The sequence below is a fragment of the Copadichromis virginalis genome, linkage group LG4, assembly GCF_057382275.1.
Source record: "Copadichromis virginalis isolate Kocher_CV1m ecotype Utaka linkage group LG4, C_Virginalis_male_GT1.1, whole genome shotgun sequence".
NCBI classification, from domain to species: Eukaryota; Metazoa; Chordata; class Actinopteri; order Cichliformes; family Cichlidae; genus Copadichromis; species Copadichromis virginalis.
The window spans coordinates 16,052,621-16,079,794 of record NC_140621.1 but is presented as its reverse complement, the minus strand read 5'-3'; the positions used below and the strand labels follow the sequence as shown (position 1 = coordinate 16,079,794).

At 38.7% G+C, this 27,174-nt stretch overlaps 2 protein-coding genes and 1 long non-coding RNA gene across 5 annotated transcripts; 2 read left to right on the top strand and 1 right to left on the bottom strand.

The window, feature by feature from the left end:
• Window positions 1-9: 9 nt before the first annotated feature.
• On the bottom strand, window positions 10-11,949 carry LOC146711102 (phosphoribosyl pyrophosphate synthase-associated protein 1). 2 transcript variants are annotated; one of them, XM_085453802.1, is made up of 11 exons: window positions 11,533-11,949; window positions 11,221-11,273; window positions 9,820-9,886; window positions 9,554-9,726; window positions 9,348-9,463; window positions 9,181-9,236; window positions 8,833-8,978; window positions 7,722-7,763; window positions 5,092-5,162; window positions 3,172-3,318; window positions 10-1,661 (listed from the first exon to the last, which is right to left on the bottom strand). In XM_085453802.1, the coding sequence occupies exons 1-11, from the start codon at window positions 11,613-11,615 to the stop codon at window positions 1,503-1,505; spliced, it is 1,113 nt and encodes a 370-aa protein (XP_085309928.1). In that variant the 5' UTR covers window positions 11,616-11,949; the 3' UTR covers window positions 10-1,502. The 2 variants fall into 2 exon arrangements, with proteins under 2 accessions (XP_085309928.1, XP_085309929.1); XM_085453803.1 differs by lacking the exon at window positions 7,722-7,763 and having other exon boundaries at window positions 11,533-11,948.
• Window positions 11,950-14,358: 2,409 nt separating this feature from the next.
• LOC146711101 (cytoglobin-1-like) lies at window positions 14,359-19,971 on the top strand. 2 transcript variants are annotated; one of them, XM_085453805.1, is made up of 5 exons: window positions 14,359-14,552; window positions 14,646-14,788; window positions 17,728-17,959; window positions 18,909-19,108; window positions 19,396-19,971. In XM_085453805.1, exons 2-4 carry the CDS (start codon window positions 14,646-14,648, stop codon window positions 19,071-19,073), a joined length of 540 nt encoding a protein of 179 aa, XP_085309931.1. In that variant the 5' UTR covers window positions 14,359-14,552; the 3' UTR covers window positions 19,074-19,108; window positions 19,396-19,971. The 2 variants fall into 2 exon arrangements, with proteins under 2 accessions (XP_085309931.1, XP_085309930.1); XM_085453804.1 differs by having other exon boundaries at window positions 18,909-19,971.
• Window positions 19,972-20,572: 601 nt separating this feature from the next.
• On the top strand, window positions 20,573-23,954 carry LOC146711100 (uncharacterized). Its single transcript, XR_014920279.1, has 4 exons — window positions 20,573-20,815; window positions 21,480-21,553; window positions 23,540-23,591; window positions 23,754-23,954. It is a non-coding gene; the product is annotated as an uncharacterized LOC146711100 (long non-coding RNA).
• The last annotated feature ends 3,220 nt before the right edge of the window (window positions 23,955-27,174 follow it).

The window sequence follows — 27,174 nt, the reverse complement described above, 5'->3', positions numbered from 1 at the left end:
AGGCAGAACCAGAGGCAATGTTTTTTTTAATTTCACAAACAGTGACAAACACAGTACAGTCTGACAGAAAGGTGGGGTTGGGATGGGGAGGGGTTCAGGGAAACAGTAAATACAGAGGATTTCTGAAACACGCTGTGGACAGAAATTTGAGCTGACATGGTAATGGCATTTTTACCCAACTCTGTGCACAAGAGTGCCCAACCTTATCAAATAACATCCAGCATCTATAGCAAACCTAAATGATAAGATAAAACGAGCACAGGTGTACAGTACTGCTGTATGGAAGACATTCTCGAAGTATTAGGGTGTGCGCACACAACAGTAAAACATCTTCATAAGCACAAGAGCAAATAATTGTGCATTGGCTTCTAAAGTATATTTCCCTGAGCAAAAGGCTCAAACAGCATAGAAAATAAAGTCATTTTCACTCAACCTTCACTCTGAAGTTTTCCCAGAGGCCATAATCACTTGGAGACTAACATCAGAACTGTGCTGCTGTGTCGCAAATCATCTTAAAAATTAGAAGGCAAAACAAATGCACAAACAGGGGACACCTTACAAAGATGTCAGTATGTTGCAAAACTGTCTATCCAAGTCAAGGCTTCAATACAAGCCATCTAAAGCACAAATTATCTGTACTTTTAATTACACAGAGAACAATATTCACCTTCATCAAAGGCATTCAACCAAACCATCGCAGCTCCCTGCATCAGTTGGCAATAGTGTGGTGCACACCTCCCTTTAGCTATGTCATATGTAGTGCATTGTCACAATCAGGTAATAGTTAACAGCATTTCAGTCGATTAATAAAGCGAGAATATGATAAAGGCTCATTTCGCCCACAGCAGCTTGCAGCGGTGGTATGAAGCCATTCGCTCTTAACTTCCTGCTGAGAGTGCAATACAACAAAAGTGAGTGACATTTTAACCTGTGGTGACGACATTCAAAAACATTTTCATTTCCCCAAATATTTCCACAGAAGATGCAAAGAAAAGCTGCATAAAAATGATCATTTGAGAACTACAGTTTGTATACTTGTTCTTACTCATTAGATGAAACATGCCTCGTTCAGTGCAAAGAAATCAGTGCCTGAGCAGCCCTGATCACAAGACCTGGCAAGGTGTTGGTTAGTAAAGCCAACAAATTCTTGCCAGCTCTTCTCCTTTGCAGATTAAGCTCAGTCACTAGACAGGAGGTACTGTTAGAGTATGACAAAATAATACCAATGCAAAGCATCTTTTGTTCAAGTGAAATGAATGAGAGCAGCGAGACGTGCCTTAAAAAACTGAAACGGGTCTTGTTTTTTATAATATCCACGACACGCCCGAAAACGTATCAGTTTTTAACAAGTGAAATATTTTTTAATAACTTCTGGTAAGAAGATAAATAACTTTGGGCAATTTATAGAATCGCTTCAAATGACTTACATTGCTTTTTTTTTTTAACATGTATAACACAGGAAATTATGACTTGCTCTCTATCACTGACAACCTCTGATGCCACTAGTCATCCACAGTGATGTTGCGGAACAAGTAAGCCATGGACTCGCCATTGTGGATCCTGCGGATAGCCTCAGCTAATATCATGCTGACATCCACAGTTTTGATCTTTGGACACTGCAGCTTCTGTACTTCATGGGGAACTGTGTTGGTCACCACAACCTGAGGACCCACAGTAAACACAGACATTTTATACTATGAATATATTATTTGTAATATTAGTTTGACATATAAGTAACAGAGCTGCTTTAAAATGACTTGAAACGCAAGTATCCAAACATGGGCATGCACTTGAAAAAAAAAAAAGAAAAAAAAAAGAAGAAAGGGGGGTGTGTGTGTAAGTTTTACTTTAAAAAAGGGACAAGTCGGTAAAGACAAACTGGATCCAAAACATAATTAAACACTTAAGCAATACTGCCATTGACTCAGGTCTGTTACTTAGATCTCAGTTTTGTGAAAGACAGATGTCCCGAGTTCAAAAAGAGGACAAAATACTTGTACAATGAATAGAAGATCACAGGTATAGTGTTTCCTAGTTGGCATCCCTGACTTTTCTTTCTTTCTTCTTCGTGCAATCAATCAGAAAAGTGCAAGAGGCACAGGATCAATATTCTGATTCTGTTGTTTGAATAACTTATTTCTATAATTCTTAATAAATGAGCACTGCAGCAGTTTAGGAAACAGCCCCACACTGAGTTTGCCACCTTCACACTCTGCAAACTTTTAAGATAACATTTGTTTGTTTGTTTGTTTCCCCAATAGTATTAATATCAAAGTAAAGCAAAAACTTGAATCTTGACTCTGTAGGATAATTTAGTGGCTCTGTTATGCTGACAGAGACATGGCTTGGACCCACTTGTCTCTTTTTCTACCCTGATAAGAATGGTTGTTTTTTCATCCATATGATACGAGGAGTAACTGAACAATTTGACAAGTATGAAAATGATGTGAATAAGCAGCTGTGGTTTTCACACTTACCAGACATCGACCCAGATGAACACAATTCAGATTTTGACTAATGTGTTAGACAGCACTGGAATTATTGAAGCTTTTCTGGTAGTACTACAACACTTTGCTACAGGGTGGCTATAGTAGAGTAGCTAGAGCAAGTCATTAGAGGGTTGGTGACTCCAGTCTGCACACCAAAGCATTAATGGGAAAGATACTGAAGCCTGAGATGCATTCATTGGGGTGCAACTGTGTATGAATATTAAATATAAAGTATGAATAAGTGCATGAGGCATGTATGTTTTAAGGGCTTAGGGTAGAAAAGCACCAACTACCAGTCCTTTCACCAGTATGTGGATCAAGATTAAAGAAACTAATAGATCAATTAATAATTAATAGATCTCAGATCTCACTTGTTTGTTTTTAATAAGTCATAAATGTAGAGTAAACTGCAACTATTGTTTTCTAGATAGTTCAGAGGAAGTGAAAATGAAAACTTCTATTCAGCAGATCATGAAACTCCTTACACAGTACAGGGAAAAAATGCCCACTACGAGGAAGCATCTCGTTTTACACTCTGTTTACAATGAACAAATGATAGCCCGTAAAAAAAAAAGAAAAGAAAAAAAAGACCTTTTACCACTTCTCCTTTAGCTTGTGTGACAGTTTCGTTCAAATACATGAATAACCAGTTCTCGCGTGGGTGGGGGGGATCAGTCCTCACCTCATCAATGGCTGATTCCTCTATGAGACGTGGCGCGTCAGCAGAAAGTAAACCATGTGTGGCCATAATATAAATTTTATAGGCTCCTCTCTCTTTCAGGATCTCGGCAGCAGCGACAAAGTCTCCTACATCATCTATGATGTCATCCTGTCAGAAAAAAAAAAAAAATACAATCTGTAGTTAAAACTGCATCTCCCTTTTTCTTTGTGTTTTTTTTCCTATGATTATTGGTGATATACTTGCGGCACTGCTCACAAGCAGTGTAATGATATACAAAATATACAAAAACACTGTCAACAAGAAAAGATTAGGAAGTGTCAAAACTCTCACATTGCTCATTGTTCAGAAAGATAACTGGATCATATTTACCATTAGAATTAACTTCCTGCTTTTTGACTATACACAAAGAACAAATATTGATCAAACAAAAAAGAAGTTGTTAAAACTTTGTTCCCGTTTTAAAAACAAAGAAGGGATAGCGTCTGTATCATAAGCGCTGGGTACCAAATGATTCAGGAGAAAGACCAAAAGATCCATTATACCCCTACTAATCACACTCAAAGACTGAATTTGATCATCTTGTTGGATATTTTACTTGATTCTAGGGCTGTTCATATAACGATATATATCAGATGACGATATAAAAACATCTAGTTTCATTTTACACTATCGTTTGTTTCGTGGTGTCGCAAAATAAACTGTTTACAGTAATATTTTTTCATCGTTTTGATGGTCACTGTAGTGGCTATATTAATTTCTTAAAGTTCTCTCTTTCTCTTATATTTAATATAACCACACTACGGACGGACAAGCGACTGTTTTTGTGCGTTGTCATTAGCAACAACGACGGTAAAACCATCGCGTGTCCGCTTGTTTATTTTCCATATAAACCTTTCACAATAAAGCTCAAGATCCTGTTGAGGCTTTTCAAAATAAACCGAATCACCTGAAAGAGTATGCAGTGTTTACAGATGGGAAGCAAAAAAAAAAAAAAAAAAAAAAAAAAAAAAAAAAGAGTCGCCAGGTGCTAAAAAAATAAAAAAACCTTAGACTCAAACGTTAGAACAGGCTTTTCCCCGCCCGCAGCACGCTGTGTAATACATACTCTGAAGGATTAACACACATCATCACCATGGACTTGCATCAGAAGGAGATCCAGGGCTTCTTCAGCTTTCCCGTGGACAACTTGCGTGCCTCCCCTTTTTTGATTCAGTACATTCAAGAAGAGGTAATGATCCCTGTCAGATCTCTGCTGTGTGTATTCTAGTGACCTGTGGATCACTCAGTCCGTTACAACTTATGTCTAAAAATGTATAGTTTCATACATCGGTTAAAACACTCGACTCCAGGTACACGACGCCCAGCTGGAAACACTTCACATGTTTCAAATGTTGCATTTTTGTTATTTATATCGTTATCGGGACAATAGATGTCTTATATCCGGATATGAGATTTTGGTCATATCGCACAGCCCTACTTGATTCTATCATTATTATTATTAGAAGATTTTTTTTTTTTTTTTTTAATGTCAGTTTTCCCATTTTTTGGCTTGGATTAGATCTTTTCACATCCTTTAAAACAGAATTTGATAACTTACAACGAATAAGGAAAAATAAAAAACAAAAATATGTAGCAGAAGATGAAGAGCATACGTAACCAAGTAAAGTAAGGACAGTGCAAAACCAGAATTGCAAAAACACTTGGTGCAGAATGCACTGGATAAATAGACACACCTAAAGGAAGTGACTGGCAGACAGTAAGCATATCACACTTCAAAAAGAACTAGCCAATCATTTTAAAGAAAGCTGTAGTGTTGCATTGGTAGATTTTATCAAGAAAGAGGGCTGAATCATCAGCTAAAGTTAGCCACGGAAGCTAATGGAAATGATAACTAAGGAAGGAGAAGCAGAAATGACCTACCACGATGATGGCAATCCTTCCTCCCACATCCCCAACCACAGTAATGGGAGGTTTCTCTTTGGCCATCATTACTGGAAATGAAAAGAGCAGTTTGCCCATGAGAGCACTTCCAGGAAGTTATGCGTACAGTTTCTCACTTAATCAAAAATAAATCTCAGTAGATTGGGTAAAATGGGTTGAGAAAATTGTTTTTCGATTTAAGCTCATTTTCACTCCAAATCATTGTTTTTTCCATTGCATGCTGTGAATGATTCGTAGAAATGCTGCATTCAATTTAAATTTCAAATGCACTTGATTACACTTTCCCTCCATTCTACCCCTCCTACCCCTAAAAGATTAAACTCAAATGGCAAACATAGTACAAAACATGCCATGCAAAGATCAAATGGCCTAAGGGTTTTCTGCCCAGAATACCCAATCAGAAGACAATGTATACAACCGCCTTGACACACATGTTAGGTTGCCAGGCTGTGGCAGGCATGTGGCAGCACTCTGTATATGAATCAAATAAGCACCACACAGTCTTATTTCACATGGGTCAACAGTGGCAAGCACCGATGAGGGTTTCTTCATCCACACTTGCCAGTGTTCTGGGATCAGTCTTCAGTGGAACATCAGTGCTGCTACTTTTACATGCACGCCATAATTTTCCACCCTTTAAAAAAAACTTACAGTGACTTGGATATAATTTATTTCTATTAAGAAAAGCTCTGATTATCATCAATACTGTCACTGCATCAGTGCTGACGTCCACTATAACACTTCTGGTCTCACATGATATATCACATATCGCTATGTGTTAATAAAACATGAAAGTGCTTCATCTTGTGGCAGATCTTATCATGTCTCTAATTCTCAACTGATGCATTAAAAATTATCCTCAGATAAGGATTGATGCAGTGTACTTAAAGTGGAGAACCATCAGTAACACTCTGACATGTAACCCAAATCAAAAACAGCTGTTTTCTGATTACAGGTATGCATGTAAATGCAGTCATTTAGAGGGTTTTGAGGAAACAATCAACTGATAAACAATCAGCCAGCCAAGCCGATTGTGCAGGAAAAGTATAAAGCAGCAGAGAAAGGTGGAGGCATGCCTTGCAGAACATTTTGCTGAATACCGTGAGTCCCACAGCATCAGAAAACCTGGGAGTGTCACATTCAGTCTTTTATTGCTATCAACCAAAAACAGCAAGAGCCATGTTGTTAGCGGTACACACACTTAAAATACATTGTCTCGACAGTTTGTTGATGTGCTACAACATTGTCCTGAAAAATGTCTGCTCAGAGGTTTCTGAAATTAATTTCAGATGTCTAAAACGTATTGATACTTTGAGTTATCTGTAGAAAATGTTAAATCAACAGGTTGGCATGCCCAACCTGTCCAAACGGCCTAACAGAGTTAAAGCTTTGCATCACATTAAATATGCCACCCATCAGATCAGCCAGTAACCCATATACAGGAAGTCTGGACCGGTTCTTAGTGTAAAGGGTCAGTGGCTCTGAGCCTATGGGTATTACATAGTTTTGGAAATGATTTGAGCGAAAGGAGATGGGGTACATCCTGGTTTGTGCTTTGCCCTTGCTAAACTGCTTCAATAAAATATCCTGAATTCAGAAGTCTAAATTTCAGACATTTCTGTTTTAACTCTTTACGTAATCTTGTGAATAAGCAATAAATCTTTTAATACTTCTTACATGTTACCCTCAGGCCTTAAAATTAACAGATCCCTGGGACCTATATTCTTTTCCTGGCCACCAACGTACAACCTAGCAAAATTACCAAGAGCAAGCATCACAAGAGGAGAGCTGCCATTAACCAGTGTGGCTGACAAATGGTACTTAACCTACAAGGCTACTCAGCCAAGCAGGATAGACACTGGGAGCACCACCAGCTCAAGAACCAAGGTCTGCATTATCTGTTGGGAGCATTGCTTGGAATCAAAAACATGGTCCCTTTAAAAGAAAAGCTGGTCCAGACCTGTAGGAGTAACTGACCGATCCAACACTATTCAATAATAAAATAGGTTATCTGATCCAGCATATTAAAACTGCTACGATTATGCTATATGCTATAATTCACTAACCGTCCCATTCACAACATCTTTTGTTCCCGTCGCTGGATGTTAGATTTCAAATGCATGCGTTACTGTTTTATGACATGCAGTTATGACCAAATGTTAATCAGGTTTTTAAGGGCGGGTTTTTTATGGGTGCACAATGTGTTGATTGGCAAGATGAGTCCAGATGTTCAACTACAAAATAAAAACAGAAAGAATGTTTGGTATGGTTCTGGTTTGATTTATGGATTTGGAGTTTAAAAAACAAAATAAAGTAAAATAAAAATCAGAACACAACAAAAAAAAAAAAAGAGGGTTTTGACCATCTTGTAGAACTAGCTGTCTGGAGTCACAGAAATGTGGCATAATGCAAACAGTATATCGAAACTGAAATTAACTGGTCTTTTAATTCGTTTGAGCACTAATCATCCACTTTGTTTTTACAGACCTGAATCCAGACTGTATTTTCACAAGATGCAACACAAACCCTTTGTTTATACATGCAAATTGAGGAACCATTTGAAGAGGAATCATTTCATAGTCAGATGTAAATTAATTTTACGGTCGTACTTGGAAGTTCTATGCCAGGGAACGGAGCTTGTTGTTTGCCTGCTATTGTCAACAAATAAACACCACGTTAAACACAAATGCACAAATATTTGACACGACACAACACATGACGCCAGGACTTGAAAAATCCTCTGCTCGGCCTGACGGGAATTTAAAAAGCGACACAACAAATCAGACTGATTCTAATAAGAAAAATTAAGGATGAAGCCATTTGTGAGTTGCAGTTCCAAAAGAGGATTTTTTAAGTCAAGGTTAAAAGCACAACGCTGTTGGTTTTTTGTTGGTTTTTTTAAACAAAATAATCAACTAAATATTGGACACAAATTTGGAGTCATTTGCCAACGACACACTTATTTGACATTACTTCAGATTCAGAGTTAGCACTATAAAAGCTTCACCCAGTCACATGTATTCGCACCAAAAAAAAAAAAAAAAAACAGAAAGAAAAAAAAAAAAGATAAAATTAACGTGGCAAGAAACAAGCAGAAGACTGCGCTTTTATGATTACATTGTAGTTTACACTTTGTAAGTTAGGAACTGCAGCTTGCCGATGCAGCATGAGTCAAAGTAGCTCATCTGTAGAAACGAAATCATGCACTAACAAAAAATAAATAAAAAACAAAAATCAGTTACTTGCAGTATGGCTGATGGTATGAGTGAGAAACGGCAGAATCGTCAGCTCAAAACAGGTTAGCATGAGTAAGAGCTGTATTTTGTCTGTTTTCCCACAGAAGACATTTTAAACTGCTACAGTAGCTAAAACACAGGTGAACTCTACCATGACTGCATCCCACTGACTTTGATGCTGTTGCGCATGTTAGCTAATTGTCATAGCTTCCTGTGACGCTTAAGCCATCATTAATAAACTCATCAATCCACCTGTGCTTTTTCTGCTTCTAAATGTCTGCTGTGAAAAGGTCTGTTAAATTATAAATACAATGAAGTGCTAACATTAAAAATTCAGACAACTGAAGAGTTAAACTAGGAGAAAATTCTCAAAGAAACAATAAATAATGCAAATCATCAGTGCTGGTAATATCTATGGAGCACTTAAGCTACAAGAAAAATTATAAAAATTAAACATAAATGCTTTTCATATGGGTTTTCTTACAAGGAAGCTCCAGGCCTGTGTGTCCTGTTGTGTTGCGTACACATGGTGGGGAGTGTCTTCCATCAGCCATGTCAGACTCTGAACACTGAGCCTCGCCGTGGATCACAGCCAGACCGAGACGCAGTCTTTCTGCATAGGACTGAGCCCTAAAAATAGTAATAATAATAATTAACAATTAGTCAATAACAACATTATTATTATTACCAGTAACAACATGTATATATATGCACGTTAGTTATACATATGTATCTAAATATGCATGCATAGAATAGGACAGAAATTATTTTTGCAATATATATCTGATGTAAAGATTATCAGAAATTATCAGTGGTGTATTGCATCAGTTACCTTTTAGCTGCAGCAGGGGACTTTGCCACAATGATGGCATTTCTGTAATCAGGGATCTGGCAATAAAGAGTGAAAACAGTTTTGTTAGACTTATTGATGGAGTTCTGGACTGAGTGATCCACAGGTCACTAGAATACACACAGCAGAGATCTGACAGGGATCATTACCTCTTCTTGAATGTACTGAATCAAAAAAGGGGAGGCACGCAAGTTGTCCACAGGAAAGCTGAAGAAGCCCTGGATCTCCTTCTGATGCAAGTCCATGGTGATGATGTGTGTTAATCCTTCAGAGTAAAAGACATCAAATAATCAAACTCAAATAAAGATTCTTTGAACAAATCACAGATTGAGGTTTTCTTTTTTGCTATTTTTACCTGCTTTGGCTAACATGGAAGCTAACAACTTGCACACTATTGAGCCCCTTTTTCTCATCTTGCACTGCTTGCTGTAGGGGAAGTAAGGAATAACTCCAATGATGTTCTTTGCACAAGAGGTCTTGAGGGCATAAGCCATGACAAGCAGCTCCATGATGGCTGTGTTCACATCCCTGATTGTAAAAAAAAAAAAAAAAATCAGATGACTCTGTTTGGTGATAATCTAATAACCTTTTTAAATGTTTGGCACATCCTACTATACTCACCGTGGGATGGTCTGGATAATGAAGATGGTCTGTCCACGAACAGATTCTTTTACATCCACTCGAGTCTCTGAACAGAGAACATACTTCACCAATACTTTTTAATACACATTTGTTGTTTATTTGAGCAACAGAACACGGGATGTTGTACATTTACGTCTCATGACCTAAAAACTGATGAAATCTTGTAGCTCTATTACATGAACAATGTGCTATTTTTGATGGATTCCATTAATTTCTGCAACAGTCGTGTCGTATTAATATCCATGCCCTACTCCACAGCAATCCTGTGCCAACAACTTTTAATGCAACTATCAGGAAAGCTCTGCTTTCCCTAATGAAACAGACAGTGGTACAGATACTGATAATCTGAGCTAAAATGTCCTAGATCAATTTCTTCATTGACCATTCATACTACACCAAAACTAGTAAATAATTGATAAACACATCAATAACATAAAAGTTCCTGATTTTCCACTATCTACTATAGAAATGTGATTCAATGGGACTACTGCAGGAATAAAATAGGAAGTTTTCTGTTAATTAGCAAAGGCTTTCTATTTTATAACAACAGGACAGCCTGTTCGTGAATAACCAGAACTCTTCCTGTAATTTTACACATTATATTCTAACAATTTAACTGTACACGACAAACAGTCGTGCTGACAGATTTCTTTCGTTACAACAGCAGCATTTCTTTATCTTATAGAAAAATGAACCATGTTATTGAAACTACATGTATTGATCTTATATTAAGATATGTCAGGTATTATATAAGCTTAAACTTCTTTACACTGACAGTAAGCAGTTTTGCTTGTTCAGATTCAAGGTCAAACTGGGCTGTAGTGTCCCATGATATAAAATGAGTTTGGCATCCCTGATCTAGAGGATACTTCTATTTATATAGCACCAAATCACAACAACAGTTGCCTTGGGGTGCTTTATCTTGTAAGATAAAGACCCTACAATAATATAAAGGAAAGTCCAACAATCAGATGAGCCCCTAGGAGCAAGCACTTGGCGACAGTGATCATTGGGAGTGAGGTATTAAAATAAGAGGGGAAAAGTCATGGACAAGCTGTTTATAAAGTCACTTCTGGTGAGAAATCAGCTTATCAAGCAGAACAAATTGAAATACCAAGTCTGAACTGAACTTACACCTGTCCCTGAAAATTGCACTTACATTATACATTTAATAAAAGGAAAAATTCAAATACCAATCTGAAACTGACCATTTCGAAACAACAAATAGTGATTAAAAATATCAACTACAGTAACTTTAGCACACAATCTCTAACTACCCTCACCTACTTGTGTATCAGATCACAAGCCTACATTTCAGATAAAACCTGACCAGAAACATTTGGAATAAAATTGCATATAAAGCCATAACACCCTGCTCACCTCTGTTAGACTCCTGGAAGACCACAGACTTCCCCAGCTCCACACCCAGACGCCTGTGAAACATGAGCACAACATGGCAACCTAATGGTCATCTGCCAGCTGCAGAGTTTCAACACACAATATCAGGCTTTCACCACACGACTAATTCATTCATCCACGCATTACAGACCACACTCACTATGCATGGTAAAGTGTCAGCAGTGAAGTCTTTCCACAATTATCACCGACCAACAACCTAAAGAAGCACTATTAGTGGCATTAAATATTAACTAACAGTCAGTCTTAACACTAACGGTTCAAAGCATTACTTACTCTGTTATTTTCTTGGCTAATTCTGTGCATGCTGCAGAGGAGTTTGCAGAAAATACTCGATAAGCACTTTTAGCGACATTCATTCTGGTGTTTAACTTGACAGGCACTGTCAACAGCTCAACCTTATTCCTTCTAACCACTTAGTTTCTTGTCCTTTTTTCTCTGACGTAGTCGTTAGCTTGCTCGCTCGCTAGCTGGCTCAAATTAGCCTGCTAGGGGAGCGGATGTACCCAGAATGACCGTCAGAGTGCGGCACAAAGTTAGCTAAAACATAGCAGTAAAATAAGCATTGCTTATTTTGGTTTGTCAAATTATTGTCGCAGTTTTCGCCGGAAGTCTACTGACACCTGCCTCTCTCTCAGGTAGCAATGTAGCTTATAATGTTAACTACGGAATCCCCGTCGGGTCAGTCTTAACCGCGGATCAAAAAACATAAGTTCAGTTGTACTGAATGTCAGACGGCGGTTTTCTTTAGGGATACTAATAATCTGGTAATAATTTGGTTAACCAAGAGATTACATTTATTAAGCAATAGTTTAATAACACACTGAAAAATATTCTGTTAAAAAAGTAATTTATTCAGAGCCAAAATATAGTTGAGCAAAATGTGAACATAGTCAAGTGACTAGATGAACTCGTCATTTCATATTATTGCATATTGTCTATGTAAGATTATATTTTTCAGTTTTTTTAAACACTTAACTGTTTTGGCAGGCCAAGTAGGTTAAAGCTTTAAAAAAAATTAATTACGGAGTTCAATTATTTACTGTACTACGGTCAAAGTAGCATAAAATATGTGTACTCCAGCAAATTTACAAACTTTCTAATTGAAATAATAATAATTCATATTATTTTATATTCATATACTACAGGTTTTTAAATTTTGGTTAATATATGATATATGAAATATGTTGTTGTCATAGATTAATCATAGTGCGATTGTCAGTCACTTAAGATGAGATGACCATAGTTTACTGCCGAAACTAAGATAGCGAACTGTGTGAAAGAAAGCAAAAAGAAAATAAAGACACTATAAAGCGTTATTACCACAACTGTCCAGTAGATGCCACTAACGCTGTACTGACTGCAGTTACAGCAGTTATTCTTTTGGATGATAATATTATTGTTTTTCTTAAGAGGGTTAAAGGTTTGTGAAAAAGGGTCTGAATTTACTGTGGGTGTAAAAACCACTAGAGATTCAAGGAGTCATGAAGTGTTTACAGAGGTATGTGGATTTGTCTACATAAACCTGTAAAAATAAAGTTTTTTGATCCCAAAGTTTATCCACAATTATACTCTGACCTGGGGCCACAGGTCACAGCATGCACATGAACAACATACCATCCTTTAATTATGTGGCTTCTTGTACACCTTACAACCATGACGGGATGCAATATCTTGTAAACCACTGGTTTAATGTGATGCTTATAATTACTGTTATAAGTTGTAAGACAGTGGTGGCAAGGCAGCCATGGTGGTGCTGATCTTTGGACAATGTAAAGGAGCAAATGTAAAGCCCTGACTGTACGCTTACACGAGGTTGACGAGTAGCCTACACGGTTAGGATCGTGCGCATAGTCATGATCTTGACGAGCCAGCTTGAAGGTCACATGCCTGCATTATAATGAGCTTCACACATGAACTGATGGTGCATGTGTCACGGCCTGGGCTCTATAGCTCCTCTTCATACCCCCCCCCCCCCCGGCTCCAATCAGCATGCACACCTGTGGCTCATCATCTCATCACCGGAAGCATCACTCTGCAGTCTCTCTGACAAACCATTCTGCTTGAAGCACTTACCCATCACCTTGTTGTCTACCTGCCCAGCTCAGGCCACTTGCTCTGATTGCCTTCAGTTCCATTCTGTTGCCTGCCCAGCTCACTGCGTGTCAAGTTGTGTCCTGTGTGCTCTGCTTTTGATCACGAAACCCAGATCTCATTGTAATGTTTCTCACTGCACACCTTAGGAGCAATAATTCCCCGTCTCCCGTGTTACACTATCCCCCTGTTCATTTCCCCTGTTTAATTGGCACTGCTTCTGCAGACGGGGTAAGGGAAAGCTATTTGAATGGTTGGTTATGATACATCTACCTTAAGTCTACTTTTTTTTTCACCAACTTGAATGGCATACTATCAACTCTGTCAATGTTTAACGCAGAGTTGTACATTGTACCTCCCCTTGTAAGACAGTTGATATTACCTAAGTCACAGTGTCTGGTCTTGTGTTTGCTCTCCTCCCATATTTACCTCCCAGATTCCAGGCTACCTGGGTCCTGGTTGGCCAATTCATTATAAAACAGCAATAACAACTTACTCAAGCTTTTTTTTAACACATGGAAGCGATATATCCTTATACTGATAACACCAACCACAGCAAAGCTACACATGTTTGCTTTTGAAGGAAGAAAATGAAAAAGTTAAAGCACAAAACACCTTATTATTATTAATATTAATATTATGATTTTTATCTATGCATTTATTTTTTCATTTACATAAAGGGAACTTGTGAGAAATTCAATATCATTCCAGGTTATTCTCCTGGAAAGTCTGCATGAGGGACTCTAGAGGTAAAACAAGTTAAGAGTGCACCTTTATCTTATTTTACCATGCTGACATTACACTGTATCTGCGCTCACACATTATGTGCATGACATATCCGGCTCCCTTGCTTGGGATTTGTTTCTGATCTCATCGTATTTTCATTAAACACCACCTACAAAGGTGAGGCGGGCAGAGGGAGAGAAGGGGAAGAGAAGGAGGGAGGCAGGGAAGGGAGAGTGTATAAAGAGAGAGTACAGAGGCTCCTCCTCATTCGCTGCTGCGTGTGTTTCTTGTGTGATTTTTTTTTTCCTAGCCCGTTCTTCACTCACACTCTCGCTCAGCAGAGATTCAGAGGTCGGGAGCAGAGATTCTCACAGGGACAAGGGGTGGAAAACAGGAAACTGCTTTTCCCTTCTGCCACCACATAGGAGACACAAACAAGAGGAAAAGACATCAACAACAACAACAACAACAAAAAGGTACAAATTGTGTTTATTTGCCTGAGGGGGAGGGGTGCTCTCATCAGCCCTGCCTTCTGCATGTGCTCAGCTCACTACACACTGTGTTTCCAGATGGAGAGGACGCAGGGAGACGGAGAGGTGGACCACCTGGAGCGGCCAAGCCCGCTGACTGACAAGGAGAGGGTGATGATCCAGGCCTCCTGGGGAAAAGTCTACCAGAACTGTGATGATGTCGGGGTGGCCATACTAGTCAGGTATTTCCTTTTCTATGTATGTTTGAGGAAATATCTAATTCACACCAAAATAATAAAAAGAGTACTGTGAAAAATGTTATCTATAATTAACAGGAATGTTATATTTGAACTATTTTAACATCCTTTTTTATGGCTATGCATCTATTTACTCACATGCTGAGTAAATATAGCACAAACAGTGTAATATCACCTATTTTGAGACTTTGGTATGAAAGTTCTTTCCATCTTTATTATATAGTTCACCACACGTAAGTTAAGGTTTGCCTTTTACCCCCTTTTACCGTCAGCGCACCAGCAGGAGCCAATAAAAAAACAGCTGATGCTTGTTTGTTCCCCTGTGCAGACTTTTTTTTTTTTAAAAACTTGCTTCCTCAAAATCCAGGATACGCTCAACTTCAATGAGCTTGCTGACTTTTACAGGTTTTACAGTCATCTCTTTAGATGTGACGCTCTCTTAATCCTGTTTGTTAAGTTGTTAGGGCAGAGGTCAAACATTTAAACCCCATCTGTGCCCATGAAAGGGGCACACTCCCTCTCAGAAGAGGTTCTGATTGAATGCCTGTATAGAGGGCTTGGCAACCTATGGCAGCATGACTCCATCACCAGCTGTAAGACATTTAAAATCCTCCTCTTTTCTCTATTACAGTGGATACATACACAGCAGATATTCAGTCTTTCATATATTTACTACATCATATTTTATTGATTTGCTGGTTGATTCCTGCACTTACCACACTTTCATTTTTTCACATTGAAAGTTAAGCAAAGCAAATGTTGCAAAAATCATCCATGTGCAGGGATTTCGCAGAAGTGTGACGGCTTTGAATGGAATTCTTGTGTGACGAGATTCGATGCACGACAGAGCATGCCTTTATAATCCGTTCTGACTGCAGGAGGTGAAAGTTGAGAGGGAGTGTAATACTGTATTTATACAATCACCATTAGTAATGTAGTTTTCACAGATTGTTGAAAAGATGGAATTTAGCTGCTGCGCTTTCCTACAGAAACAGAAAATAGTATAAAAAAGTATTTAAAATATGTCCTTTCATATTGTCTTGCTTATATTCCATCACTAATTTCCTGCGACCTTCGGGAATTTGATTAATAAAGTCCGATTGATATCCGTGTCCTGGCAAAAGTCTCCTTCAGCCAGCGAGAAAAGATCCTGCCACCGTGTCCAACTTCAAGCCTAACGCTGCAAATCCTTCAAACTCGTCGGCTTTATGGTCGTCAGATAGGATCTAAAGTAGCAAATCTCAGCGCTCTGTCTCTGAAATGAAAAACTTTCTATCACTTCAGCTCTTCATTTAGTCTCGAAATAAGATAAGGAAGGATTAAGAACCAATGACCATATGAAAAACTAATGAGGCTATTTATATGCAACCACAGGTCACATGCAATTACAAAGACAGAAAGATTAAACAGCACGGTTCATTATTTTGCTCCGGCACTTGCAGAAGCCCATACACCCAGGATTGAAAAATGAATGCACCGCCTCCCAACCTCCTTCCCTCAGACGTTTAAGTTCACGAGTAAAACTTAAATATCGAGCCATATGTTGCAGATCTGACAGTGTAAATCCGCACTTCCTTTTTCTGTTAGTTGCTCTACAGACAGGGAGGAGATGGGATATCTCGATCCGATAGCCAAAAACCAGATGCTTTGGCCCTCTTCCCAGACTGTGGGAGGGGGTAAGTTTTTAGGTTCCTCATTGTTAATTCACTCTGATACTTCTGAGTGTCAAAGAAAACATCTTTAAAAGGACTATTTGCTGTCTTCAGAAAGAACGCAGCGATATTAAATTCTCGACCCGGAGCTTAAACTGAGATGAGAAACTGAGTATTCCAACATAAGTATAACTTCGTATCTGTCTTTGCTGGAATTATAATTTCAGTGTCACTCAGAAAGAAAAGGAAGTATCAGGTGTGATCATAGCAACCTTAGTAAGCATGGAATACCCACACCCTCATCTGTAATAAGCATGTTACTTTTTTTTGGAAAGTATGCAGGATCATGTTTTTTTAAGTCCTGACAGGAACCAGAGCAGAACTAGAAACATCAGCCAACAGGTTCCCAAACGAGGAGCGGCGAGGGTGGGTGGCTTGAAAACAATGTGTATGAGGAGACAGGTTTCATGTTCCTGATATTAATTTTGTCATTCCATCCCAAGGAATGGGTAAAATAACAAATATTGACATTGATAACAGGACTGGAACTGTTTTTCTTTAAAAACAATAGAGTTATTCATCACACTGGGTTTTCAGGTACGAAATAGGGATACGCATATGTATACTACCTTATAAGTTGAATGGCAAAGGGCCTTAAACTGCAAATACAATAAGAAGTCTCCATCCATTCATTTATCAAAGCAAAAACAGTTATGAAACAGAGAAGCTCCCAGAATATCAGAGTTAGTGCACGCTTTGGGATTCTTTATCTGATGCTACAAGATTTACTTTCCTTCTCCAGTGTGACATATTAATTGGTTTGGAAAGCAAAGGAAGCTATAACCTCATTTATGATGATAACTATTTCATATTTAGTCATTTAGTCAGTATTCCTCATTTTTATTTCATAAACCTAACCACAGCTGTTGTTTAGTACAACAGAACTTGTGAAATCACTGTGTAAAGTATCTATGTATTCAGCTCTTTGCCATGATCACAGCTCTGCAGCTGGACTCTTCCCTTTAGGTTGTAAATCCTTTGCAAATATATGGAAACCACACTGCACAGTATCAGTTTAATGCAGTTATTTTACACTAAAAGTATGCAGCACCCTTATACATGCGCTAGTGTTTACTCGTGTTATCTTGCCAACTTGACAAGGGAACGTGGGTTTATAGGATGAGGCTGCAGGCAGAAGGAAGATGAGAATAGTACAGCAGTTACACGTATGTATATATATCGTATTTTTCATTTAGCACTCCTCCTTTGCAGATTCTTTGTCAACTTCCCCTCCTCCAAGCAGTTTTTCAACCAGTTCAAGCACATTGAGGACGCGGAGGAGCTGGAGAAGAGCGCCCAGCTCAGGAAGCATGCTCGGAGAGTTATGAATGCCATCAATACACTGGTGGAAAACCTTGACAACTCAGATAAGGTGGCGTCGGTGCTGAAGCTAGTGGCCAAGGCCCATGCACTCCAACACAAGGTGGAGCCTGTGTACTTCAAGGTAAAGAAAACAGTGCGTGAACAGCTGTGCAGAAAGCACGCTCCAAGACATTAGTAGAAAAAAAAACTCTTTCATTCTGCACCATGTGCTTCTGTAGAGTCACGTATTTACAGTCAGTCAGTTTAATAGGTTAGCATAAAATGATCAATAAATCATTTTGCATTCACAGGAAATGATACAATGTGAGACAAATGTGATAAATGTCAAGCATACGACGCATGTCATCACCCCCAACCAGTCATGATGGCCGCCCCTCCCTGAGTCTGGTTCTGGTAGAGATTTCTTCCTGTTAAAAGGGAATTTTTCCTTCCCACTGTTGCCAAGTTCTTGCTCAGAAGGGATTGGTTGATTGTTGGGGTTGTCTCTGTATCATTGGGTTTTTACCTTACAGTATAAACCACTTTATATTATGTTCGTCATTAAACTCCTCTTTCCTGCCATAATTTTGTGACTTGGTTTTGCTCCCTCTCCTTTGATTCTTTTATGTTTTTTCTCTAGCATGTAGTTTTAAGCAGATACATAATGCACAGTCAATTGTTGTGAGCTCGTGAACAGAAACCAGCTGCACACCGTTTAATATGATGCACCACGCAGCTGTTTGGACCAGGAAACCAGATTAATTAGCTGAGAGCGCCAGAGACTGCTAGCAACCCTTCCCATCTGAGATTCCTTTGATTCAGTATTGAAACATAGAGTTATATGAAAAAACTGACACTAAATAAGAAGATAAGAGACAGCTAGTGTATTTGCAAATTTGATGAACAGTTCCATACATCAGACCAAAGATAACAAGCACAACTCAATCCCTTGCAGTCTGTATATTGTACATATTATGCTTTCGTTGCTTCAACTGTACAAAAACCCGAGACTGGGGGTCAACATTTTCAGGGAAAAACAAGTCAAAGCGCTCCATCAATGTCCTGAGCACATTTGTTTGTGTCTTACTCAGATTCTGAGCGGTGTAATCCTAGAAGTCCTGGGAGAAGAATTTCCAGAGGTCATCACACCTGAGGTGGGCGCAGCATGGACAAACCTCTTGGCCACGGTTTACTGCAGTATCTCTGCCATCTACAAGGAACTGGGCTGGGAAAAGCTCTCAACCTCGACTGGTTGAACGTTTTAAACTTGGACTACCCATATGGAAAAGAAGTAGTAAAATTTTCTTAGAAATATACACGCTCTCTAATAGTAAAAGTTAGTTTTATATACATACATATCGTAATACTATGATTTACTCATGATTGTGTCCATTTTCTGTTTTTCTGGTGTCGTAGTTTGAATTTTTTTTAATGTTGCATGAGAAAAATGTGAAATGGCCACTTTCATATGTAAATTGATGGTATAAAATATAAGCCTTGAGAATTACACATATAAAACAAACATTTACTCGTTTTTTGTTTGGGGTTTTTTTAATTTTCTATTTCTTTTCCACATAGGCAGGCATGCGGGGAAACCTTCTGATTTCCAGGCTTCATAGGACATTAATCAGTTGACTCTAATGTGAGATACAGCTTGATGTAATCTAAGATCATCATGGGACGTCCACTCTTACGTGTGGTTAGTAAAGTGGGTTTCTAGTGTGTATAAGAGAGGGAGAGACAGAAAGAAAGAGAGGGAGAGAGGGAAGAATAAAAAAAATCAGCTCACCTTCTTACATTTGTACTCTTGTAAAAAGCTAAACCATTAAAAGGAGAGAGAGCAAAGAGGAAGAAAATGCAAACATAGACCCACCAGTGGACTAGAGGTCACATTTGACTTGGATGTGCCTTCTGCTGAATGTGTATATCTCGAAACAGAAATGTAAACAGCATTCTTTCTAAACAGTATGATGTCTTTCAGATGTTTAATCTTATCAGTCTGTATCCACTTGTAGCCACTTTATTAGCTCTTAAGTATACGAGACGTTTTTACATTTTTACATTTAAATGTGGCGATTGTACATTTTTCATCATGGCTCACGTTTGTATCTGTAATTGATTCAATTTTCAAATAAAAAGAAAAGCCTCTGTTTATCTGCTGCTCCAATGTGACCCTCCTGTCACTACACACTCGTGGGCATACCGACAAAATTACACCTTTCTTTTCTATTCCTTGCCCCACTGCTCCCTTATTCTGTGCTTGAGTCAGCAGTGCTAAGTATAAGTGGCTTAGCTGCCGACAGTCCGTATTTATACCCTCATTTATCCCACTATGTGCTCTCTTTTCATAATATATTGTAGGAACACTGGACTTGGCCTGCGGAGAAGTCATTAGAGGGTCTGGTTTTGGTATATTTAGAAGCAGTCCCATGATATGTTCTAAACATTCGATGTTTCCCAAGTTATGTTTGAGCACAATAATATTGAACTAGATAATCCACTTATAAAACAATGTAAGCTGATTGGTATGTTGATCTTTAGGCTCATGTTGCGAAGCTACCCTGTTGCCCCCGTTACATAATTCTGCCTATCCTCAACTGAAAAAAAGACAATATACTGATGAGATGGATTTAGCATGCTGTGCTAATGACATGGTGGTAAGGGTGGGCTGTTTTTAGAACAGCAACTCACAGCATGCTCTGTTTACCTCGTAGTCCTGCCAGCGAGATCTAACCCCCCCTCCTTGATCCTAGCTAATCCTCCATGGTAATCTCCCCAATCATGTGTGAGCGCCAAGGCAGGAATAGTCAGATTGTTACACCACAAACTCTGCCTTTTACCATTCAAGCCTTTCAATGGCGGAAGACGGTTCAGTGCTCTGAACCACCAGCGTTCCCAAGGCAGGAGATCCTTGGGGTAGAGCCATGTGTACGACTATGATGGTCCTCACCACCATTGCTCTCATCCTACGACAGAGGTTCTTCAACAAAATCAAACCGTGAGTCTAACTTTATAAACCCCCATTTGAATTTTCACATCTAGAAATCTTGTTTTATTTTTGCATTTAACCCCCTCATGTCAGTATTTGCTTTAGCAAATGCCTGAAAGAATAAAGAGGAAATTTACTTTGAGCCATTGGAGAAACACATTAAATAGCTCATTAAATAATTGACACAAAAACTATACTTTTAGCACATAAAAGCCATATCTGTTTCATATGAGGGGAACAGCGTGAGAGACTGGTTTTCATTGATTCGAAATCAGCCATGTGATTATTTTAGGGCTTGCTTCGAGCAACAGCGTGGTGGATTAAGTGGCTGGCTATGTAACGACAGTGTATTCCAGCTTTTTTTAATGGAGACATGAATGGAGGAGGAAAAAAAATATCAGTGCTCTTGAGTTTATGGCTACTAATTGACTTTAAGTGCAATCATCTCAGGCCCCTGGCCCTGCTTACCCACTCACACTGCAATAGCAAACAACGCCAACGGCTACAGCACCATGGAGCATGGCAGCATCTAGCTCACTATTAAGACTGAAAAAAGCAAACAGAAATAAATGAAACAGGAAAAACTGTGCGCACATTTTCCATCATCCAGATCTCAAGATTTTATCATGATAAAAGTGTACATTGTGCTCTTGTTATGTATCACCTCCCACAGGCAGAGAGAGGAGTTTGAGGAAGACGTGCCATACATGAAGAGCAACGGAGCAACAGAAACAGAGAAATGACTGGGTAAGAAAACGCAAACAAATGACCTGAAGGGAAGCATACTGAGAAAATGCAACACCTTTTCTTCAAATTCGAGAACATGCGAGCGACAGATTAAAAAGCGGCAGACAACAAGATCCGATGGCTTCTTTAGTGCTTAGCGCTGGCCAGGTTCCAAAGTTTTAGGATTTACAATTCCCGTAATTCAACTTACAGCCCAGGTTGTTAAATGCTGTTGAAACTGTCAAACATGCATGTCATCCTTCTACTGGCCTGACATGAGATAACGTCCACTGGGTGTTGTTATTGCAGCCTTGAAAAATGTTCTCTGTTTACAGGTTGTTAAATCGCAGCAAACCTCCAGTGCTCATTAAAACACTGTTTTTAATGAGGAATCATTCAAAAACGATCAGGATTTTCAAGGAAGTTTTCAAAATCCTGATCTTTTTTGAATGTGTGTGTGTGTGTGTGTGTGAGAGAGAGAGAGAGAGAGAGAGAGAGCGAGAGAGAGAGGAGAGGTTTACAAAGGGGCTTCAGACAAGTGGAGAAAGTGGAGCAGTGGAGCATGTTGGAGAGGCACAGATGCATAAAGAGCCAAGACGCCTGCCCCACATTTGGCTTTTAAGTACTCACTGCTACACTGCTAACACTAAATGATTCAGAAGCAGAAGAAACAATGCACCATCTCTTTAGAGGGTTATTATAAATACATTGCCTTCCTGGAACCGCAGTGTTAAATGCGAATGTGAAAGATCGCTACATAAAATAGTAAACCTGTGCCCCACTGCAGGATGGAGGTTTCATGTAGGTCACAGGCCACCTTAGGAGAGCGCTTTTATGAGGGCAATTGGATTTAGCTAAGTCAGGATGACTATTCCTTCTAAATCATTATTGGCCAATGCCATTCATGACTTTGCAACTAACAGCATTTCAGCACCAAACTGTGTGTTCGCAGTGTTTACAGTTCCAATTGCATAAGTGGAGGAATTGTTTTCCTCTCCAGTGCAGATGGACAAAGTCTGAAATGTCATTGGCGTTTTTTTCTGAACTTCCAGCCATTACTTAGAATGTCATTAGCCATTGCAAACCGGAATTGTGAGTGGAAAACCTCTTCCCACTTTAGTTTATTTTAATTTAGTTTGCTTATGTGTGTCAGATACACCGTGTAGCATTTGATTGCAGTAAATTATTGCCTATAAATAAACTCTCTTTAAAATTTGCAGTGATGTCACGCGTTTCAAAATCATTATAGGATCATTTCCAACAGGAGTGAACTGAGGCACGCACCCTCGGTTAGCTTTATCACAGGAGATAATGAGAGAAGTCATAACTTACGTGCATTCTGACACATTCCTGAGTCGATCTAGTCTAACGTGTGCTGGATTTGGGCTGTTCAGTCTGTTATGATAGAGGAAGGAAAAACCCCACTGATAAATCAATTCTGCAATAAAAAAGAAGAAAAAAAAGAAAACATTCCAACATTTCTGACATTCCAGACACGATATTTTAAACATAGATTGAAAGATCTGCCAGATCCTCTGTCATCTCTAGAACACCTGCAAACGCTGTGCTGTAGTGATGAAACTGAAGGAGGTTTCATAACTTTTGTAAACCTTCGAAAGATGCACGAAGAACAGAGATGCCTGCCTCACATTTGGCTTTTGAGGACTCACTGTTACTACGCTAAATGATTCATGGGCAGAACAGCAATCCATCATCTCTTTGGAGGGGTAGTATAAATACATCACCTTCCTGGAACCGCACTGTTAAATGCCGGTGTAGAGGAACTTAATAAAGTAGTTGACCTCCATAATGAACCACAGCATGTTAGCTTCATGAATCATCTTCTGGAGACAGCTGTTTTCCCACATCATTCATGACTTTGCATTTAATATTTACATTTTTTTCCCAATTGCTTGCTCATCCTCCCCTGCAGATGTCATTTGTTAAATCTTAAGTTGAATAAGCCAGAAAACAAGTCTTAATTTATTTTGTGCTTCTTTTTTTCAGTGGCCTCTTGATGTCAACACTTGTTCCACTGATGCTACAGGACAGACTTCATGTAATCTTCTTTGTATTCTCTCAGTGATCTGATTCTAATTCATCTGCATTTGGCAGCTCACAGTAAGGCTCCCACCGGGAGTGAAAAAAATAAAATAAAATAGAGGGCTACAAAAACAATGAGGCTTGTTTTGATCATGCCTCCCCCCTATCTGTCCAACAGATGTTCGTTTTACTGAAGAGGAAACAGCAAATGAGTGAACATGGGTATGTTTCAGCTTGGAAGATGAAACTGGACAAAGGCTGAATTTACAACATTGCTACTACTGCTGTCTGCTTTAGAGTCAAAATGTATCTTTAGCTTGTGAATTTGATCAGATTTCCAGGGTTTAAAGTAACAAAAATGTGCCTCCACACAATAAAATGCCACAATATTCTTCTCTGATTGTCTGATGTTTTGCTTTGACATATAAAATTATTTTCCATAAGGAAAAACAATAGAACAAAACATTTTCATACCCTCCAACAATATTACATTTTAAATCTTGCGAAATGTATGTTTCATTCACACATGGTGCAAGTAGCTTCTAGACCAGAGAAGTGAATCCAAGGCCATTGCCTTGGAATCCATTGCCTTAAAGCTGCATTCTTTCTAGTGGCCAGCAGGGGGCGACTACAGTGGTTGCAAAAAGACTTCTGGTTATGTTCCTGTGACCACTTGCAGTCAGCTGCCAACTTTAAACTAACTAACAGGAATAAGACGGCAATAAAACAGTTTGTCACTGAATGGGGTCAAGTTAGCAGTTACGTTCAATCTGTTTGTGATCAGCTGTGATAAATCTGTGGAATTACATACACAGAAATTCAATTTAACGATTAACGTTCAGAGTTCAGCAAATTTTTCTTCAATTTGAAACTGAAAATTTACAAATTCCACGAGAAAGTGGGAGGTAGTTACTCCAGGACTGGCAATTTAACTGCAAAATAGCATAGGTGCTCACTATATTTGAGCATAATCAGCTATGTCCAACCAGCTAATAACCACCCACATGACAGATGAGTTGTACTCATTGGAACAGACTGGCACAGACTGATTGCAAGGCAATTATTTGCAAACTTTTACCAATTTGTAATTACAGTCTGTGTGGTTTGGAGCATGATTGCTTGGAGACAGGTCGCCTCTCACCAGGCAACCTGTTCAATCGCCTCCTGATCAAAAGTAGTCACTCAGAGGTTGAAGGTGTTGCATGCTCGAACTACATGCAATCAATTGCTGAATGTGAAAGAATTCAATGTCCTTACCAGGCAACCCCAGTTTTTTTTTTTCCTTTTTCACAAGAAGGTTGGTGTCCTGTTTTTACTCTATTGTTACAGAGCTGTTAGAAGTCCTCAGCTCTCTCACTCGGCCACCGACGTAAACATTTTACTGATAACTTTATGGGTTCAATTAGAAGTTTAAAGTCATGCTGAATAAAACATGAAGTTCACTGTTTTAACATTATTATTAAAATGCTACCAGTTGTAATTGACTTTGTTAGCTGAAGGGCGTACACTGTCCTCGGTTTTATTGTCACTGCCACCCCTCCTTCATGAGCTGCTAAACTTTAGGCTTTATATGGAGTTCACTAACCAGTATGACTACTTACATCTTTTACTGTAAATAGTCTCATCTCACACTATGGTTAACCGTAGATTACATAAAAGATGGATGCCTGTTTGGAGGCCTGAAAACAGCTAACACCACTCAGGGCTAGCTAACTTGGTGAGCAAAGTCCATTGACATGCTAATTTTGGCTATTGGAAAACTAGGCCTAAAACAAAATGTTTTAACGAGAAAAACTGAACAACAAACTCCATTATATTTTAGTGCAACTGAATGCTGATCAAGACCAACCATCCATGCTCCCATGTTTTGCATAACTTCAAGCCTTAGCAGAATTTTAATGGGAACATTAGAGCAAAATTCACATGTCATGAATACAGAACTTAGCTACAGTGGCCCAAATGGTTTTTGCAAAAGGCTGTAAACATATTTATATCGGTGGTAAAACTGAGCATTTTAACATGGTGTATCTGCAGATCGACTCACTTTTGGAGTCAGGCTCTATTGGCTCAACCAAGGAAATGCTGTGCTCAGCACTTCTGCGTTGGCATTATTTTTCACCCCCTAGACTGCTGCTTGTGATTTTCTCAGGAAATTAATCCTTTCACATATTTTAATTAAACTGATTTTTTACTTTATTTGCAATCAGTTCTTGTGGGGGTTTTTCTCCAGGAGAAGACTGCAAATGTAACACTTTCATGGGTAAATCATAGCATGACACATACATTTTTTTCCTGCTTCTTTTCCATATAGTTTGTGTTAAATTGTTGCACGCAGAGGGCTAGACCTTTGGCAGGATGCATCTCAGCATTTCACAAGTGGCCTCATTTCTTCTGAAGTATTGAGTTTACGTCATATGTTGCACTGTATGTGGCATGTAAACATTAAAGCTTTATGCTGTTCTCCCAGAGGAACACCAGCAACTAAATATAGCATTAAAAGGCATTTATGCTCTGCTGTGTGCCACTGAACATCAGGGAGGCTTCTCTGTCATATGCACTAATAATAACTGTTTCATACTTAGGTGATTTATTAAAATGGTTTTCATATCATACAAGTATTTATTTTCCACTCGGTCAAAGTGCTTTTTTTTTTGCCTTCTATCAACATTTAAAATGTCAGCTGACATTACAGTAAACAAAGCACTCCTGTAAAGTATACCGATCACATGATATGCACAGCAGATAATTTGGAAAATAAATAAATTGTTATTTGCACACTTGTTATTTGATATTTACTTTATCAAAGGCAAATTGCCATAGATTATCACTTGTGTGCATTAGTCCGACAGTCTCGACAAAACTGCAGAGTCAAAATGAGGCCTGTCCACATTTGCCAGCAGAGGAAGGAAACCTGTCTGTTAACAGCTTCTGTCTGACTCACCAATTCAGCAAAAATGAAACAATATCGAGCATGTACAGACCTCATGCGCTAAAACTGTTTTGATACTACAATGAATAGGAAACAAAATCAGGTCTAGTTGTATGTAACTCTGTAACACGATGAATGATGGCTTTGAGGAATGTGCTTACTGTAAGACGACAGTCCTCCTGCACCTTCAAACACAGTCCACACAAATCATCACAGAAAATAAACTTTACAGTTCAAGTAAATGTTAAACATTAGATCAATATTGGAAAATGTCATTAAGACATAAAGCTCACATTCAGCCATTGTCTTTTATTTATCCATTTCAGAGCTCATGGGAGGGAGAGAGGCGGACTGAATTCGAACCCAGCGCTAACCACTGCACCTCTGTTCCACCCTACATGAAAATTAGTATTATGTATGAGCACATATGCATGTATAGCTTCAACACTGTGGGACAAACTTCCCTTTGCCATCAGAAAGGCACAAAAACTCAGTTTAAAAGGCTTTTAAAAATCTACTTGTAAACTTTTAAAGATGATTACCCTTTTTTTCATTTTTTTTATAATGACTTTTATAAAATTTCAAGTTTAGGTTAAAGGTACTCTTCTAGTCAATTTGCAAGCTGTTTCTGAGAACAGAAAAGGCTTTAGAATATTAATAGTATTAGTAA